The 19,944-nt window shown below is 37.3% G+C and overlaps 1 protein-coding gene across 1 annotated transcript in view; it reads right to left on the reverse strand.

Moving 5' to 3' along the window:
* The window catches only part of AGBL4 (ATP/GTP binding protein like 4), a 974,636-nt gene that overhangs the window by 571,700 nt on the left and 382,992 nt on the right, over positions 1–19,944 (reverse strand). Inside the window, exon 6 of the mRNA XM_009287480.2 lies at positions 10,591–10,807. Coding sequence (XP_009285755.2) covers positions 10,591–10,807 — 217 coding nt within the window. The remainder of the gene's footprint in view (positions 1–10,590; positions 10,808–19,944) is intronic.

Raw genomic sequence — 19,944 nt, forward strand, 5'->3', positions numbered from 1 at the left:
GCTTTATATGCTGAGCATGACGTCATATGGTATGGAATATCCCTTTGGTCAGCTGGGGTCAGCTGTCCCGGCTGTGTCCCCTCCCAACTTCTTGTGCACCCCCAGCCTACTCGCTGGTGGGGTGGTGTGAGAAGCAGAAAAAGCCTTGACTCTGTGTCAGCACTGCTCAGCAGTAACCAAAACATCCCTGTGTTATCAACGCTGTTTCCAGCACAAATCCAAAACACAGCCCCATACTAGCTACTGTGAAGAAAATTAACTCTATCCCAGCCAAAACCAGCACAAGCACCCTGTTGGGAGTAGTAACACTATTCTCGTTCTACCCATTACCTTTCAGAATTTGAAATATTCATTGTTTGGTTTAATATCTATGTCCAGGTCTAAGACAAATCTTGATGTGCCTCACTGTATTTCCAAAATATCTCCTATTTTTCCAACACAGTACCATCAACCTCTGTTTTAGTCTTCATCTGTTAATCTATAAAGTGCCCTTAATCAGTCATTTCTGACATTCCTATAAATTTTCCATCAGACATAACACCTTACTGGCCATTTTTCATTCTCAGGAGGCAAATAAGAAAAGCAGACCTGAGGTCTTTAATCACATGAACTGTGCAAAATAGCAGACTCCATTTCTAATTATTTTCTTGAACACCGTGGACCATACTTTGAAGAGCTCAGCAGTTGCAAATGGGGCCTGGTTTCAAAAACATTAAACTTTTCGGTGTGTAACTATCAAAAGTTGGGCTTCAATTTTGTGTATCAGGACTTCTGAAATCAAAACTGCATGTGAAAATGTTGTGCGAGTGCTTCGAAAAGACAAATCGCCTGCACTGTCCATGGTCCTGACAGCGATTTGACGACTCGATTCTGAAGTGAAACTCCATATAAACTAACCCTGTTTAGTGTGGCCAAGCTCCAAAAATGAATACCAAAGTCTTTACCACAGACTGCTTCTAAATGATCCAGGTTTCTGCAATAGTCTCCTTCCCTATAAAATGACACTACAGTCAGAAGAATGTTATGAACCTTAACTCAGTGACATTTATGCAATGTTTTGGAGGCTGTCAGAGCGAAACTTCTAAAAAAATCTGGGTTTTCTTTAATGATAGGCGTAAGACTTTCCCTCATTCCATGCTGCAGAACAGTGCCGCTTTCATAAATGTGAAGACTAGTTAATATTTTAATTCTAAGCTACTTAGATTAAAAAAGAAAAACCACCAAAACTTTAACAATGTGCAATTGTTACTAATGAACTAAGAAGCTGATGAAAAATATCATGATGGATATTAATGCATTATTATAATCTACCTTAATGCAGAAAATCTAAATGGAAAAGAAATATATGTATTATAAAATCTTGAAGTCTTTGTATTTTGAGAAAGTAACAGTCCTCTTAAAATTCAACTAATTAAGACTAAGTGCAAAATTGGATGCAATTAATGGGAAATTCAAAATAAAAGGGAGAAATCTGATTTCTGAAACTGATTTTTCTTTTGTGCATACTTATGAAAATTCCTGAAATGGATGGTATCTCTCCTTTGTCTTCCTCCATGTTACACATTTATTAGAACATCAGACAAGGTAGTTCAGAAAAACAAACACTTTCTGTAGAAAGGTATGTCCACAATTCTAGGGAATTCTGAGTGAAAACTTTTAACTGTGGGCCTAGGGCAGACTTTTTTTTCATTGAAAATGTCACGTAACTGAGACCTTTTCAATCTGTGTTCATTTTCTCAGATTGTTCTCTACTGCCACAGTATGGTGCTCAGCTGCTGTTTGAAAACATGAAAAAGACGATCTTTGTCAGAGAATGCAGTTCTTTTCATGTACCGATATGATTGGTTGCCATGTAAGATCTCTTTTAAAGAGTATTAAAAAGGCTTTAAGCTGTATGTTATATTTCCTAAGAAGTGAAAAAACAGTTTTAAATTAAGTACCTACTGCTTTATGTTAAAAAGCTCCTGTCTCCTCATGTTATTTGTATGTTATTTTGTCTTCAAAACAAAGATAAATATTGCTTTCAGTATTTGTGGATAATAGCAGCACTTCAACAGGAGCTAGCATTTTCTAGAAATACACTCTTTCTTTTGTTCCATACTATTATGATCTTCTAAAATAAAATATGTTTGAATGTTACATGATGTCTTAAAATAAGGATGGCACTAGCCTCCCTTACATGTAAGTTTGATGTCCTTCTTCATGGCACTATTCTTTGATTCAAAAATACTTTCCTAACAGTGCAGAAAAGTAAGGGCTACTAAAACCACACTGCAATCAAGAACGGATCACAGGCTACATACAATATCTCCCAGCTATGCATTCTCGAAATCCATTAGGTTCTCATGAGCCTTAGTTCTTCTCTTCTAGTACATACATTCAAATACTTGGGGTCAACAGTAGGGATGCACTTAGCCAGCTTGGGTCACCTGAACTACAGTTCCTTGGTTTACATTATCTTATAATCTGCATCAAAATATTTTCATATTTATTTTCTCATTCCTATGTGATATAAAGATATATCCCAGATTCCCTTCTGACATACAAGCTGAAGTCTTTTTAGAGTCACCTTTCAGCTTTCAAGGCTTAAGGACAACAGAGATAAAGTCTTACTAAACATGTGCATGGCAAGGACAAAGAACTCCAGGATTAGCATGGATCTCTTATGCAGAAGGCCTCAAATGCACACCTTACTCGTACGCTACAAAAAGCACTGCTGAGCAATGGCGGGATTCACTTTACACACAGACATTCAGCATATTTATAGAGAACTGCAAAAAGGGTTGCAGAATACATTACCTGAACCAACTTCTCCAGCTAGATGTGGACAAGTGATGAAATATCCAAAAATGAGGTGACAGACAAATAAATGCTTCCTTAAATCAAATTTGAGACTACTTTTTATTTGTTGAGTTATTTCCGTATTATCTATTAGGTATATACCATTACAAGAAGGAAGATGAATCTGAAGGGAGGGTGGAGGAAGGTATGTAGAAAACTCAAAGCCTCACTGAACACGACAAAAATTTTTCTTTGTTTATTTTTTAATGTTTTATTTGTTACATTATGTTTAAAGTGGGAGTAAATGGCTCGCAGTCTTACACACAAGTCTTAAAATCTTGTGCAGCAGGAATTTTGTAATACTGGAAAGTTATTTGAAACCATATCTACCTCATTGTGAATTTGTTTTATTCTTACAACTACAAGCAGTGAATGAAGTCACTGGCCAAATCCATTGACTACCAATGACTGGCAAATAAATTCTTTCCATATCCACATAATCCACAACCAGATTCTAATTTAGCTCTCAGCTTCAGTGGTGTCGGTGTACTGTAGGTAAAGGTGACATGTTAGACAAGCAAGCCCCTGGGAGCTTATTAAAACAAACACTTAAAAAGAACTGAAATATAACTCAACCAATAGCCAGATCCATTTACATTCATATAAGACTGAAAACATCATTACTCCTCTTTACTGCGTAAGTAGGTTTGGCTGGAAACACTGAGAATCTGGGCTTCAAGTCCAGGATTTTTTCTTATTATTTTTTATCCTGTAGTCACGTTGTTATAGTGGTAGTACAAGATAACGGCAAAACATTAGGGCACCAGGCCTTGATCTTGCAAAGTAATGATTGTTCTGACCTTGGAGCTTAAAGGCATTTTTACACACATTTAACCTGATGCCATGAACTGTGCCAGTGACTTCAACAGGACTATTTAACATGCTTAAGTTTAAATCTATGCTTAAGTGCTTTGCTGGATCAGAACCACAATGCTTGGTTTACACAAATTATGCAAACAAGATTTTGCCTAAGGTATTTAGAGATTTTAATACATTATATTTACATTATATGGCTAGTATAAAGCCAAATCAATAAATCATTCTTTCTTTGGTTAAATTAAAAGGCATAAATCCAAATCCTTCGGACTGAGAAGACTTTAAAATCATTAGATAAGCCTTCAATCCCAAGGTCTTAGCCCTACAGGTAATGTGGGCCAGGCTAACCATCTTCTGGGTCTACAGTCAAAGAATACAGATTAAAATACAACTCCAGCCCCACAGATGCATTACACAGTCATCACTCAGGAGATCTAAATAGAAACCAACTCAAACATAGTCAAAATCCCAGCAGAGTCAATGCAGTAAAGTGCTACGGGGCAAATGTAGCTAATAGCTCCACATAGCACGATTTCCCCTACATGCAAGTACATTCAGCATCACTATCAACATGGTAATTATTGCTTAATGCTGTGCTACAAAAGAGGGAAAACAAATTTCTGTAAATGGAAATGAAAGAAGAATGAATGTATCCTAGGTTTGCACTGGTTTCTAAGGGCCATACATATCTTCAAAATATCTGCATGTCCTTCAGGGCGACTAGGTAAATTTTAAAACCATAAAAAGCTTTACATTGGTATATATACAGGACCTCAGACTTGCTTTTTTGATGGAATGATATTAATTGCTTGTACTATGTTATTTCCCAAGCACTAACCAAAAAAGGAGTTTTAGTGAACAAGGCAGTAAACACGGAAAGTAAAATAGGTGCTCCCTGTCCCCAAAAGCTTAGGGTGCAGTAACTAAAGGCAGCTGCCCGGATTTGGGGGTTGAACTGACTGTGTGGACAATGACAGTTTGTTTCCTATTGGGATTACAGCTATCACACAGATGTGTGGCACCCAACCAAGCAGCAGAAAGAGCTGAGAACAGGAATGAGTAAAATCTGTCTCTTATCTGAAATTTGCCATTGCCATGAAACAAGGATTCAGACCCTGAAATGCCTTCCTGCACTTGGGTGTTATTTCAGGTATGTCAGGACAACTGACTAGATCATTAATGTTTCCTCTCCAGGTTGAAGCCTGGACAAACCACATATTATGCCAGCTTCTCTGGAAACACGGGCGTACATATTAGAGGATGGAGTAAATAGGGAGCACAAAAGACATAAGGACAGGGAAGACAGGTTGTAGGCCAGGATATGAGGTTACATGAAACGACACTGAGATGGGGATATTGAAAGCACAGAAGAGAACATGACTACCTTGTGCAGTCCTGTTTTTTAAAAGACCCAACAGCTATTTTGGATTTTCCCTTCAGAACTCAAAGAGATAAGGGGAATGAATGGGAAAGAACAAAGCAGAGTAAGTAACATAAGAGCAGAAAACAAATGCCACAGCTTACTTCTTGTAATTAGCTTAGGAAAATATAAACTAAATTGAAAGAAAAGGGAAGGTTGGATTTGAGGCAAAGAAAGGGCAGGCCAGATGAAGGACAAGTGTGAAGTGAAGGTGAGATGAAGAGCCTGACATGGAAATGGAAGAGCCGTGAAGCAAAAGGCCAACTTGCACAGCTACAGAAAGTCCAGTGAAAACTTCAGAAAGGTCACTGACTTTCCAAGGTTTCCCCATGTGGCTATAGGATGGAAGGGTGCAACTTGGGACATATGCATGAAAACAGTTTGTATAGACGAACACCACCACATAGAATTCATTTACTGTCATTCCTTTCAGGAGGTTTTCTTCTTATAAAGTGGATCATAACAGTTTTTCTGCAGGTGATTTCTTAACTCAATGGATTCTTTATGCTCAAAGCTTCTTTTCTGTGAAGTTCCAAGCATTTTTTTTCCTAAAAGTTTTTAAATGGACAAGGGTAGTTATAAAATGTGAGCTGCAAAATTGACTTAAGATTTGAACCCTTCTTCCCAATTTAAGATTTTTTACTCATAATTAGATAAACAACATTTTATGCAAATCCTTCTAGAAATTGTTTTACTATATGAAACAGTGCTCTTTCTGGAATTTAAGAAATAACCAGCTTATACATTTAGTAACCTTGCACAATATTAATGGTAAATGATTATTTTATTGAGTTTGTTTTTTCTAAAACTATATATTGCTGCCAACTTAAACCAAAGTATTTCTTGTTTTTACCATGAACAGTTGTATATATCCTACAGACAGATGGCAACTTCAACAGTAACATAGTTTCGCCTATCTTTCCTTGTCTATGATTCCCACAAGCCATTTTATCTCCCAGAACTTCCTTCTAACAAACATTTTCCTTAAAACTGATGGTATAGAATAGTTCCCTGTTATTTTTCATGTTATTTATATATAATCCCTGGTAGCATACTGTGCTATTATATACTATAAATCGTATTTTATTTCAGAAAGAACTGTTGGTGGTGTTATTTTTAGGTCCAACTCTACTTCTGCTGATATCCAACCCGGCTAAGAAAATAGCCATAGGAACATTTAAAATCTCACGTACAGTTTTGGGATGACATCCATATTATGAATGCTATGGGAACAGCAGTACTATAAAAGTAAATAGATACACCACTGAATAAAGAGGATGTGCCCTAAACATACATGTAGGTGCAATTTTACATTCTAGAGAAATGAGAAGTTGGGTTTACTTTTTTTAAGCATTATTTCTGTGGCCTTTTTCAGACCAAGTAAATTGCCACAAACTGCATTTAAATGACATTTCAACCTAGTTGCAGTCAGATCCATTGGAAAGTACAGAATCTGATACCAACTTGATTTCAAAGGTATGATACATCACACTGAAGCCTGTAACTTCTATTTTTTTCGAAGACGAAGAGTACACTTTTCTTTTACAGAACTGTTATTACATAACCTAACGCTGAACATAGAAATGGGAAATTTAACCTTAGAAAAATTGTCTATTTTCTTTGCTTCATGCTTTAAAACAGTCATAACTGAGCAGTTAAAAATGGACCAGCAGATATCAGTAGAACCGATCAACTTTTTTTACTGGGGTACCCAGTCATTTAGACAGTAAATAAGAGATATTTGACCAATGAACCAGCAATGTGACATCAGGTGTGCAGTTTCACAGTCTTAGTGCCTCGTTCTGATCTCTCTGATACCAGCATAAGTCAGGAGTAACTTACGTAAATTAAAAGCACACACCAAAGTTGTGTGGAGTCAGAATGAAGCACCTTGTGTTCCAATCTGTTTCACTCAGTATCTCATGTCTGACTTAAGAGATTGGCTCGCTTGCAGAGCTCTACATTAGACATATTGCCTTCTTGTTTTAAAATATGTATGTTTAATATTTAATTTAACAGAATTCCGTATTCCAGTCTCTGTGTACTGTGGAAGTCCCTTTGAGGCTTGTGGTTTGTATGTGCAGTTGCAATTCTCCTCAAGTATAATTTGGAAGCACCATTGCCTAATGGGGTGAAAGAAAGTATCTGTCTCCAATTAATCTTGGCTCTTTTGAGTGAGAAATGAAAATATTGCCAAGCCAGTGGCTATTTGTAAAGTGGGCTGTAGGAGCTGAGCCAGGCTCACCAAAACGCGTTTAATATAGCATGTGTCACAGTGGAATACTAGTAGAGGTACAGGTCTCATCAATTGTCCGCACACTTCAAGTATGCACAGCTAATTTAGACTACCACCTTCAAATGATGACACACTCAAAAATTTTGCCAACTCTGAAATATTGTTTATAATGCTACACATAACTGTTACTTCACATGAAACTGTATAAGTATCATAAAATAGGTACTGTAAATGTAAATTGAGCCTGTGCTTCTATTTTCACAGAAATATAAAAGTTATTTTTCATTATATTATGCGGTACAATATTGCGTAATATATGCCAAGGTGACAGACACATCAATAATATGCAAAAAACTAATTTCACAATTTAAAAAAATGCTCACAGATTTTGAACTTATGATCTGTTGGGACAAATCGTAGAAAGTCTGAAGTTACTTAAGGCCAACAATGCCAGAATGAAAATGGCAGTTTAAATGATACCTGGGTGACCATCACAGCTAGCTTGCAGGAGAGACTATTTTCAAGACCATTTGGCACATCTAGACTTTGGGATAGCTCCCTGAAGTAAAGAATATAAACATTAAAAGGTCAGAAATAGAACAGCTAAGTTATCCATTCACACTGGCAATGGGAATCTTTGCCATTTGGCTCTGAACCACTTTGCCATTCTGCATCCTAATGACAATTACATGTCCCATACTGATATTTCACTTTCAATTTTCATAGAATTAGTGAAAGTATTTAAGGAGTTAATGAAGGCATAGTACTTTCTTTAGAGAAAATATGAAATTAGATTAGAAATTAGATTGCCTTGAAAACATTACATGCAGCAAAATGTGCACTGAGAAAGCCTCCAGGAGTAATCATCTAAGCATGGTTTCTTGTGACTTGCATTTTACTGTTCCACGACAAAGAAAAATAAAAAACCCAAAGATCTGTGGTGAGATTCTGTTGTCTCCAAGAGGCACAGTTCAAAACTTCATAATCCAGGAGAAGTTAAATTGGTTCAAACCATTCTCCATCCTCACAATCACAAACTGCTGCAGGGAGCTGTAAAATTCCCCTGGAATGAACCAGAGTGTATCGGTGGCTACATGGCAGCTCAACAGATATTCCGCAGCCTTGCCCTAACCTGCTACCCTGCTTCAGCCCCATGCCCAGCATGAGGACTTCAGAGTTTGTCCTCAGACAGCATCTTTAAGTTACCTTTCGCCATGTGCTACCAGAGGCATCGTCCCTTTGCCAGGAATAGAGCTTTTAAGGGTCTCTTTATGCCAATCTGATTCCTCTTATCTTACATAAGGGGCCAGAGCAGGGATGCAGCTTGCTCTCTTAGCTCTAAATCTATCCTATATGGCACGCAATTCTCTAAAGTACAGCCAGCTTCTGCTTTGATGAAGCACTGTGCAGTGAAGACTGAAGGATCCTGTTTTTCACCATTTAAAGATGTATGATAGCAACAAAGCTCTATGTTAAAATATTTAACTCGCAGAGAACTTATGGAAATTGTCTATTCAAGCTCAGCAAAGACATTAAATTACCAAGCTGTTCTAGGACAGTTGTGTGTGGAGAAAAGCCAGAAATGGTCTGAGATTGTAACGTTACTTACAAAGATTACAGCATGAGCCTGATTCAGAAGCTTTTTATACAGATCAGCATGGTGAGCTGCAAAATGTTACCATATCAATTTCTGCAAAACATACTGCGTGTGTACATATAGATATAAAATCAGGACTTATACACAGCACATTTCCTGCCACATTTTGAATGGCATCTGTTTGTTTAGTTTGCTGAAATATGAAAAATAATATTTAGCAACTACTGGTAACACAATGTTAACAAGATTTAAGAGTATACCTCTGTCTGTCAAAATGCAGATAAAAGGCAAATCCTTCTATCTCAGTGCTTTAATCAGTCAGATCAGGGTTTTGATGAATATGCAAATGTGACTGTTTATACACTATTTTCAGAGTGAAAGGAAACAAATTCAGTTTCATTATAGAATTAATGACAGCTCTGTCCTCTAAGATTAATAATTAAAACCCTACACACATTAAAATGATAGTGCTCCTTCCTCCCACCCTCTGAAGATTTTACTTTTCTATTTTTTTAATACCGCTTTCCCTTATAATTGTTTGTCCCTCTAATTGGAATGATTAATAATTAATACCAGTTCAGGGATATGTAATAGTCATCTTTAGAACAAGAACTGTACTTAACTGACAAAAGGGTTAAAAAACACTTTCTTTTGTTAATTCTGTTTTTACTCTTCTCCAAAAGTTAATTTTTTCCTCCAAGTTTTATGCCACCATAGGGATCTCAATGGCCTGCTCTAATGCTGGAAGCTTTTTATTTATTCCAGTGCAGCCTATACATATGATTTCATTCTGATTTTCACAATATATGCTGGGATTCTTTTTAAAGCCCCAGCTGCTGGGATCAGCAGCCTTCATAGGAATCACAGCTTCCTTTTTCTGACACACACACTACAAGTTTAGACCAAATCAAATCTGAGAGAAAAGATTAAGAATGTGGGACGAGTGCACTATGAAGTCTGAGAATGCAAAAGGAAAAAAACCAACCCAAAATTTCAGCTAATATTTTTTAATCTGATGATTTCTGAGTTGATATGGGAGTGGCTAAATCATGCTTTCCAACTCCTCAGGACAGGCAACATTTCAGAGAAAGGTTATAGCAAAGTGAGCAGAAGTTCAGCCTTATCATTAACCCTCCTTCCTGCACCAGAAGAACTATCACATTTCATTTTCAGGCCACTAGGATCTATACTGAGACCACTAAACCCCTTTTAATTTCAAATCACCAAAGCAGACCTTTTAAGAGTAAATAAAATAGGTAGTTTGTGTATGTTTTGCATTATTTTACCAAGAAAAGCTATACTCTAGTTCCAAAGACACATATTTTCTTCTGAATAGAAAAGCTCTTCCAGAAAGACAAATGGACAGAGTACTCTAAAAATCACATTTCTTCAATAAAGCTGTTTCAGTTTCATCTTTGAATGTCTTTAGAGGTGAATTGATCCTACATGGGAATTTAGCATTGCCTTGCATATCGCAAAGGAAATATTTTATGTGAAATTAAATTAGCATTTGTCTATATTTCACCATGCAGGTATGCTACCTCATGTGTCATTGATAGCAGTAAAACAAATATGTGTGTGTGTGTACTTTAGCAGGGATGATGAATTATACTCTATAAGCATTTAAGGGTAGACATTCATAACGAAGCCTGCTAGTTGGCAAGCATGCCTATTACTTACCACACTGAGTCCTAGCAATTCTCTGCAAAAGTAGTCCATGTTCCTCCTTTGTAGGTTGTCAAGATAGTGCTGAAGGCGAGTGTAAGTGTAGGGGTAGCAGTAAGCAAATTGGTAAGTGTCATCCTCTCGGTCAAAGCAAAAAGCAAATGACATGACATAGTTCTTCCTGTGGTCTGGGCAGCGATAGTAATACACATTTTTAGAGGGTATTCTTTGCCTAAAAAACAAAAACAACATATATACATATATACATTGACATAAGAAATCTGAATAAAAAGGGTATGCGAGATTCAAATTTCCTCTAAAGCAAATGAAATGTAACGGCCTGAACAGCTCAGGAGCTGGCGAGCAGATCCCAGAGCCTGCGTTTTGGAGCACTCATGCAGACAACCTCCATGCCAGGGGCCCGTGCATGGCACAGCTACTGTGCCGGTGCGCCAGTTGCCACAGGGACTGCAGCTCTCTCCGGGTGCCCAAGCTGGCAGAGTCACCATAGCAGGGGAGAGTATCACACAGCCAGAGAAACCCACTCCCAAGAAGTGAAAAGGATGCACAGGCAGTTAAAGCTATCCTCTATTTCTCTATCAAGCTGGTGCAATCTCATACCACTACACAGGCTTCAGCCAAACCTCTGGCTGGAGTGTGGCTACACCCTTTCATACAGGCCTCATTCACCAGCACAGAAGCAAGGCATAATTAATGAAGGAATGTCAGTATAAGGCAACATTGACAGAAATGTTACCAAAATTCAGGACATCTTTATATTTTTATTATCCTTAATTGTCAGGGGATATATCAACACCTAGCCAATGAATGGAGGAAAAGATAAATTCTTGAGGTGGAAAAAAAATCCCAAAACCCAAACAAAAAACTTCAGGTACGAAAAATAACCTGGTCCTAAATTAGAAGGCAAAGGAGAAAAGGGTATGTGGTTCTGTTCCAAATTGGATTGCTGCCCTCCTCAAGAGTTCTGGCATATAGTGCTGACAAGATAAAAGTGAATATACATGATGGTAAATAATTATAATAGAGACATTTATGTCATTGTTATCAAGCTGGTATCTGTTTAAGGAATAATAAATGTCTGCCTGACATCTTTCACCCAACTTCAATTATTCTGTTATTTCTTAACAGAAATTAGTACCATTTCAGAGGTGGGTCAAACACTTGTTCTATGGACTAGAGTTGTTCAATATTTCTGTTTGTACTCTTTCTTCATTTTGTAGATAGATTTTCTAGCTTTATTTAAACAGGAGATTCTCTAGTCACGCCATTGTAATTTGTAATTTGATGTAACTAACTTACCAGCCATGTTTGGCAACAAAACACTATGGTCCTGCAGACTCTAACTGATTCAATTACACAACATTATAAACAGGTCTCATCTAACGATTGGAGCAGATCTCAGCTAAACTAGGATCATGGTGAGGGAAAACATAATAAGATTTACAGACATAGCAGTAGTAATGTGCCTCTTTGTAATAGTTCCAAGAAGCTGGTCTACTGCAGAGCATCAGTTTTGGCCTTTCATTGCTAATACGAAATAGAGGACAAAACCCTCTCATTATGCAGAAGTACGTGTTTGCCAGTTAGCAGCAGTTAAGGAGTCTGATCAGCAAGACTCAGGAGCTACAAAGAGAAACAGAAAGGAATTGAGATGTTCTTGAAAAAGTACAATAAAGAGCCAGTGATGCAGTTAATTAGACTTGAAACAAGAATTTATTTGCCCCTTTTATTGCCCTGGTTCTTGGACATTCAGGGCTTCAAGAATTTACTTCAGCATTTTTGGTTAAATAAGGCACTTGCTTATCACTAAGATCTGAAAATGATTTTTAACCCACAAATATGAAGGACAGAAAAACAATTCTTTTAATTTTTTTAAAACTATCAGTAGGGGAAAAATGCCACCAGCCGTCTGCATGCAGTACCCTAACCAAATAGGTTTCTCCAGTATCTTAACATATTTCTATCATTTGCCCTTACTCTGGAGTGCTATAGGACATCCCTCATTTGATCTCAAATCAAGCAGATGATATGGCAGTGGGTAAATGTATTCTAGCTCCCAGTCCTCAAACCGTAATGCAAGTTTAAACAGTATGTTGCTGAGTTGTTGAACTTTATTTGTTTCCAAATTAGCATGGGAGAAATAATAAAGGACAAGCCTCACTTTATGCTATAAAAATTTCATGTAAAATAGGAGGAAATTCAAGATTTTAGAAAGGCTAATGCTAATTGAAATTCATCTGCTGATAGTTAATGTTTAAATGAAACATAGTTCTCCTTGGTTCAATAACTTTCTACTTTTAAGCAAGTTGAAGACAACTTTGTTAATGTATTAAAGGCACTTTTGATATTTCATTCCCTTTCCCCTTCATTATAGAAGCTAAGCATCTGTTTTATTATCCACTTTGACACATCACTTTATGGCTGCATTTGGCTATTATGGCTAATCTTGATTTCTAGGACATCTGGTATTGACATTTCACTATCTGGTGTCTGACACAACAGCAGAAACCATCCTCAGTTCCTAGGTTTAAATTCACCCTCTCAGGGCAGAAAGTGCCCAAAGTCTTAATTCAAACCATATCTTCCAAAAATAATTATAATGGTACTCCTGTCACTGCTAATCTATTTTTATCTCTCCTAGCACTTTGTCACTGCTAATCTATTTGTGAGTCATATAGAGAAAGAGAGTTAGTGTTTAGATACCAACAACACATCTTACACACAGGAGCCTAATCAGATTGAGATCTTATCAGGGAATTAAAGAAAAAAAGAAAAAAAGGGGAAGAAAAAGAAAGAAAAGAGACACAGTGCTAGATATCACCAACTGAGTTTTTGATAACGAAAAGACATTGCTCAGTTCTTGAATTAACCTTTGTGTCCTAGACGCACTATTGTTTACTCTTTCCCTTTTTTGTTCTATGCCTTCTGGAAAAGGACACCCACACACTGTGGCAGCAGCTGCTCCTATTAATTTAAAGCTATTACAAAAATTAAAATTAAACCCAATTACTTTGGCTGGTTTATAGCCGGGGAACGGCTTAGTCTGATTGTTCCCTCTGGTTATGGACAAAAACAATATTCCTACCTACAGGCAGCTGCCAGTGGAATACTAATGCATCTAGGGCCTGACAGGGACAGATTCAGAATGCAGAGTCTAACTGCATTTCTTACTAGAGAAAAATATCTTATCGTGGATCTGCAGAAATGCACCAACTTCTTACACTGTAAGTCACAATGAGGCTGATTTGTAGTTAGAGGTAGGAAAGCAAAATGATGGTAGAAAGCTTAATGCTCAGATTTGTCATTTTGCATTTCCAGGCAGCTCACACTAAGAAATGTGCCCTGCTAATTGATACACAACTGCCTGGATTTCGGTGCTTCTCAATGGTTATTTAAAGGAGAACCACCCCAATTCTAAGTACAGCCACAGAGCGTAACATACAAGCAACTAATTTCCAGCCTGTTTTTAGAAGTATATTTAGAGAAATGAAGCTTGATATTTTACATCATTTTGAAACAAATTCAGACTGCCTAGTCTTAAAGATAAACGCAAAATTCTTTCTGTCAAAGGAAGAAGGAAGCACAGAAATGAAGATTTTCTCTCTATTTTGACTCTCATAGTCCAGTGCCAGTCAAAGGCTTGAGCCAGTGGGTTTGAGTGTCTTCTCCTCCTATCTGAAAAGGTAGCACTCTCAACCCAGCATATTTCTCACTCCAAGTGTGAATGTACACGTGCTTGTCTGTTCCTGTATGTTTGCTACATCGCCGTCTGGAGCCAGGACATTTGATCTGTTTTGGTAGCATGCAATAAGATCAAACTTGTCAGTTTACAAAAAGAAAATTGGAGTCCTCATTCAGTCTCAAAAACCTGTTAACTTCAGAGGCCCCAGGATTTTACTCTTTGCTACTACAACAGGCAGTGAGGGGTATTACACATAACCGAGCTTTGAAAATTTTATCCTAACTATACTTATATTTTGAACATAATTTTAATTTCAACTCTAATAATTTTGATCTGAAAGGCAAACTTTATTATCTGTTCTGCTTTTTTTTCTCTGCTACCTTATTCCATTTGAAAATTGGGAGTTAATCAAGACTTTGGGGAACAAACACTGGCGGGTGGTGGGGTTGCTGGTGTGTGGCATCTGTTCCTTAAGTTTTAAGCACACAAGGGTGCTAATCAAATCCTTTTGTGGTACCACAACACAAATAATTAGAAAATAACAATCTTTGGAGTGCTTTCCCCCCTGTTGCATGACCAAAGCAGGGAGCTCTTGCCCAGCCAAATTCCCAATGACTTTAATGAGCAGCCTAAACAGTTTTTGGACTGCTTTTAATATGGCACTCATGAAGTAATTATTCAGTAGACTTCACAGTAAAATGATGATCTTTGGAGGAAAAACAAAAAGCTGCAGGTACTGTAAAAGATCAATGGCCAAAAGAAAAATTAAGTGATCTGATTTGCAGAGAAATGCTCAAGTGAATCTGATTGCAATGTAGCGTTAGCTGTGGTGACACACTGTGGTGATCATTTTCAATTGCCATCAATTTGCAGATGGAGGGATACAACTTAACAATTTCACAAATTTCCAAGTTTGCGTATATAATTCAAAGGGGTGGGCCCGAGTCATAACCTCAGAGGAAATTATGCCTAAATTTTAAAGACATTTGAAGCACAAAACCTGATTCTGATTCAACTTTGGAAAATAACCTTCAGGTATTTATTGACACTACCCAAAATACTAGATCTAGCTACTCCTTCTGAGTGTTCAAATTTTATTCTTAAAGCTGGATGTCCCTATTTATTAACCGCAAGACATCCAACAAACTCTGGAGAAAACATAAGGAAGTTAATCATGCACTGCAAACTCCTCCTCCGGGAGACAGCCCTTTCAAATTGAAGGCCTTCCTGACTTGTTTCTCTCTTAGTCTAAGCCATTATTTTTCTTCTTGCTTATTCTTGTTGACAAGTGGAGCTGACCATCTTCAAAATTCCTAGCTTACTTGTGACAAAATAAGTTTGTAGGGTTTTTTCTTGCACATAATTTTATATTTGATTCACAGAGCATGGAGTGACAGTGAATATGTCAGATGGTGTTAAATATTGTTTACAGATAACTGAATGGGTTTTGGCACAGCTAACTCCATTTCAGACACTGCAAAATAAGTCCTCTTTTAGTCTTGCTAATATGTATTGGAATGTTCTCCAAATACTTTTATCATTTTTAGCAATCTACTATGCACCTCAAGGTTTTCCACCTCTACCAATACCTGGTTTCTTCTTCTCAAGTTCAAAAATCAAAATATTATGTAATTCAATGTCTTTCATAAAAATCAGAAAATCTACACATTAAGCATACAGCTTCTAAGGGTTAACGTTAATTGAAATAATTAAGTAACCTCTAAAATCAGAAATCTACACATTAAGCATACAGCTTCTAAGGGTTAACGTTAATTGAAATAATTAAGTAACCTCTATAAAGATTGCTAGAGAATTCAAATAATTGTGAACTGTACAAAGATTGCTCGTAAACTCTCTGCATTCTTTAAAACTGCAAGGGGAAAACACTGAGGTTTTCTACTATTTTTTTTCTCTATAACTTAATTAAATAATTAAGCAATGAGAAGGCACATTTAATTTTTTTGGAGAATTTCTGCATTTTAAATGTTTGTAATAAACATGGTAAAACTTCACCAGTACTGGGTATCTGCATCAGTGCTAGTCTAACCTGGCATACTTTTTTTATGAGACCTGCACATCAGATGAATCAGTCCCATCAGCGGGGGGATGGGACTAAAAGAGTGAAAATATCCTGAAAGTACATTATTATTGTTTTAGAACTTGAAAGCCAAAACCTAGAAACAGATTTGCATGAGCAAATGTTATGAGAATAATTCCCCACATTTCATACGTGCTTGGATATATTCAGGGGGAACTTGCTAAGAAAGGTTTTTAACAAAACTGTATCTTCAACATAGTGCAGTGTTCTGACAAGGAAAATTCAGTGGTGAGGAGAAACAATAAATAGAAAATAACAGTGGGAAATGTCCTTTGTCCTGTGTTTGCAAAAAAACCTTACAGAAATGTGGTCCTTGCCTCCAGGACAGTCTTCTAGGTCCTACAATAATACCAATAACAAAAACCTAATGAAACCATTCTACCGAAAACCAGAGGGAAACAGTGGAAGTCATTACTCCTAAAAGTGACAAGAAATGCTGAGGAAAGGGGGTACCATGTGGGAAGCACAGTGAAGCAGCACAGAAGGGTCCCTACTAGCAGATCACGATTATGAGATATAAAGCAATGCTGAAAACCTGGGTTCTGCTGGCAGAAATGAAATCATCATCCTTCGATTCACCAGAATAAGCATAACATTACGAAGGGGAGGGCTGCTAAATTATAAGTTGGCAAGAAATAATTTTTAAAATGACTGAATTACTTTTTAAGCAGCTTCATATAAGACAGGGCAACTCTCCACCCCCGAAATGAAGTGCTGTTTCAAGTTCTCCAAACCTCAATATGGTTTTGTGGGAGGAGGTTTCCTTCAATGTTGTCCATCACTCATCACCCATCTATCTCCCCTAAACATAAAACATGTTCAGGGAGGCCCAGATTTGGCACAGTGCCCTCTTTTGACAAAACACACTAATATGTCTTAGGGGAGCGGTCAGCTGATAGCAAAATCCAAAATCTTTTGCCAGCAGCAGGTGAAGTGGGGTCTCCACTGGACAAGCAGCCGATTTACCTTCTTTTCTCCCTCTTGTCTATCATTATAACCAAAGCTATACTCCCTCCTCCATCTTTTGTTTATTCTGTCCAGTTGCTAAATCTTAAACGCAGTGACTTTCCTCTGAAGCAGCAGTTCCAATACTGTAATTATTCTACAGAAACTCTCTTTTAAACTGCAGGGATAATGAATGGTGCTGATTTTTTCTGCTGTCGAAATATGATTTGCCTACTGACCACAGGTGTTCCAGGCATGTATTGCTTCAATAGCAGTGTCTCTATGCAGTGCTTATAAAGGAAAGAAGAAAGAGTGGGAGAAAAGCTGACTTTCCACAAAAATACTGGAACAAGAAAAGAAAACAATAAAGTTAGCCATACATGCGTTGTGATCCTCTGATGACATCATGACTGCAAGAGAAGGATGCAGGAGCCAGCATTTCTGTCCTGAAATGCAGCTACTGGGGAAAAAAAACCAAACACAGGGTCAATTTTTTTTTTTTTTAAATACTTAAATTGGCAAATGAGAATTTGTGATAAGAAGCATCGAGTAAGGTAAGGAAAGAGGGAAGAAACAGCATCTCAGAACACTGCACCACTGCAGTTCCAAAGCTTTTTGGAAGCGATTGAGAAAGATAGCCACAAATACTGTCACAGAAGTGGAGAGATTTAAAAGAATTAAGTCAGCATGAATAATGTTGTACTAGAAAAGGTGAGGACAAGAAACGCTCCACCTCAGCATATAAATCTGAAAACCACATAGCAATGCTTGTCCTAGCTTTGACCTATACCAGACTCTCTGGCCATAAAAGAACAAGTCTACTGACAACTTCAGAAGACAGTTTGAATATACTGACATCAGGGAGAAAATAAGCATATAAAACATAGAAGAAAGCATATCATTGACTGGATCAGAAAGGAAGATAGGTTAGGAGACTGAAAGAAGGAGACAAGACTGGCAGACCACAAGCATACCAGCTTCAAATTGGCCTGAAACAAGGTAATGGAACGACTTAGAATAAATGACCTTTTAGGCCTTCCCCTTATCTGTTATCTGTGAGAAAAAAAAAAAACAACCCATGCTTGAGAGAATCGTGTACTGGACAAATTTTAGGAAAGGCTGCTCAGTGAGAAATAGTTTATTCCTATTCAGAATCTTTTCAAAATATGTTTATTTCAAACAGATTTTTCTCTGACAGCCAGTTCAAAGGAATTCCAAAGAATTTCACCGAACAATTTATCCATTAGCATAGTATTTCAGTGTCTTCATGTCCAAATTCAGCATTTTATCCCATTATTCTTTCCTGTCTCCACTATAATCTGACATACAATCCCTCCAGATTATGCTGACTGGAAAACACATACTTACAGGATCATACAGGCTATAAAACTGAGTCCTTGCAATGTTTGGAGCACTTGTTGGCCTGGGAATGAGGGACCAACCTCAATCCCAAATTCAAGTCCCTGAACTGCACTACCAGTAGACCACTGGGTCAGCTCTAATAGCCTCTTAGCCTCAATTACCTAATTAGCCCTTTCTTCACTCTCCTCTTCTCCCTTTCCCATCTGTTCATCTATTCCCACCACTCCCTGTTCTTCTGCAAGAATAATTTTTAAAATCTATGTTAACTTCATTTAGGTTAGTCTCAGGTGACTTCTCCTCTATGCAAGAATAATTTATAAGTCTCATAAGAGCCCCAACTTGAGGAAGTATTTCGGTAACATCTGAATTCTGAAATCCATGTTTAAAACGTTGATGATTTCACAGTCTAAATACAAAGTTGAGATTGTTAATTTATGTCATTTTGATGTGAATTTTAACTACCAAAAGAAGAAGAATGGATATGAAATAGGTTTTTATCAGTTGTAGCTTGGTTGATACTGAGCTGTCCTTAGTAAGATCTGAAACCCTCTGGAAGCCTTAGCCTTCCCAATGTATATTATTCCTGATAAAGATCAGAGCATCTCTGATAGCAGATGATGTATGAGCAGGACAAAGACAAAAGAAAACAGGAAATTGTCATCATGGATCAGACTTTGTTAGCTGGACAAACACCCATAATATTATGCTTTATCCTATCCTCTGTCTCCACGCAATGAAGACTGAGTTCAGCAATTCATTTTTAATGTCCCATTTCTTACGCCTTCTAGCACCTTGTTCACTTTTTCTACCATAACAGCATCTCAAACGGCCTCTGTTATGGAACTGCCAACAGCAATGTTCAGGTTTTTTCCCTTCAGTTAGAGGATAAGATTTTTGTGTTGTTTCCTCCACATATTGACTTCTCATTTATCAGGACTGAACCTTCTTTATCCATCTAAGTAACTTGTTTAGATCACTCATAAGTTTCTAACAGTGTGTTACAGGCTTAAATTACTTAGAGCAATTACATCATTTGTAAGTGTTACCACCTAATCCTTCACCTCTCTCCCCAGATCATTAATAAATATATTTAGCATATGACCTGATAGGTAACTTTAGGGAACACAGCTGCTAGCCTTTTACTGTGATGAATACTGACCACTTAGCCCTCTGCCTTTTTGTTTCCTTGTCGGTTTTTGATCTATGATGATACTTGCCCTGTCACCATATGTGACTACTTAGCCTTTGTAGCAGTGTCTTG

This window comes from Aptenodytes forsteri, unplaced genomic scaffold, assembly GCF_000699145.1.
Source record: "Aptenodytes forsteri isolate BGI_AS27 unplaced genomic scaffold, ASM69914v1 Scaffold119, whole genome shotgun sequence".
In the NCBI taxonomy this organism is placed as follows: Eukaryota; Metazoa; Chordata; class Aves; order Sphenisciformes; family Spheniscidae; genus Aptenodytes; species Aptenodytes forsteri.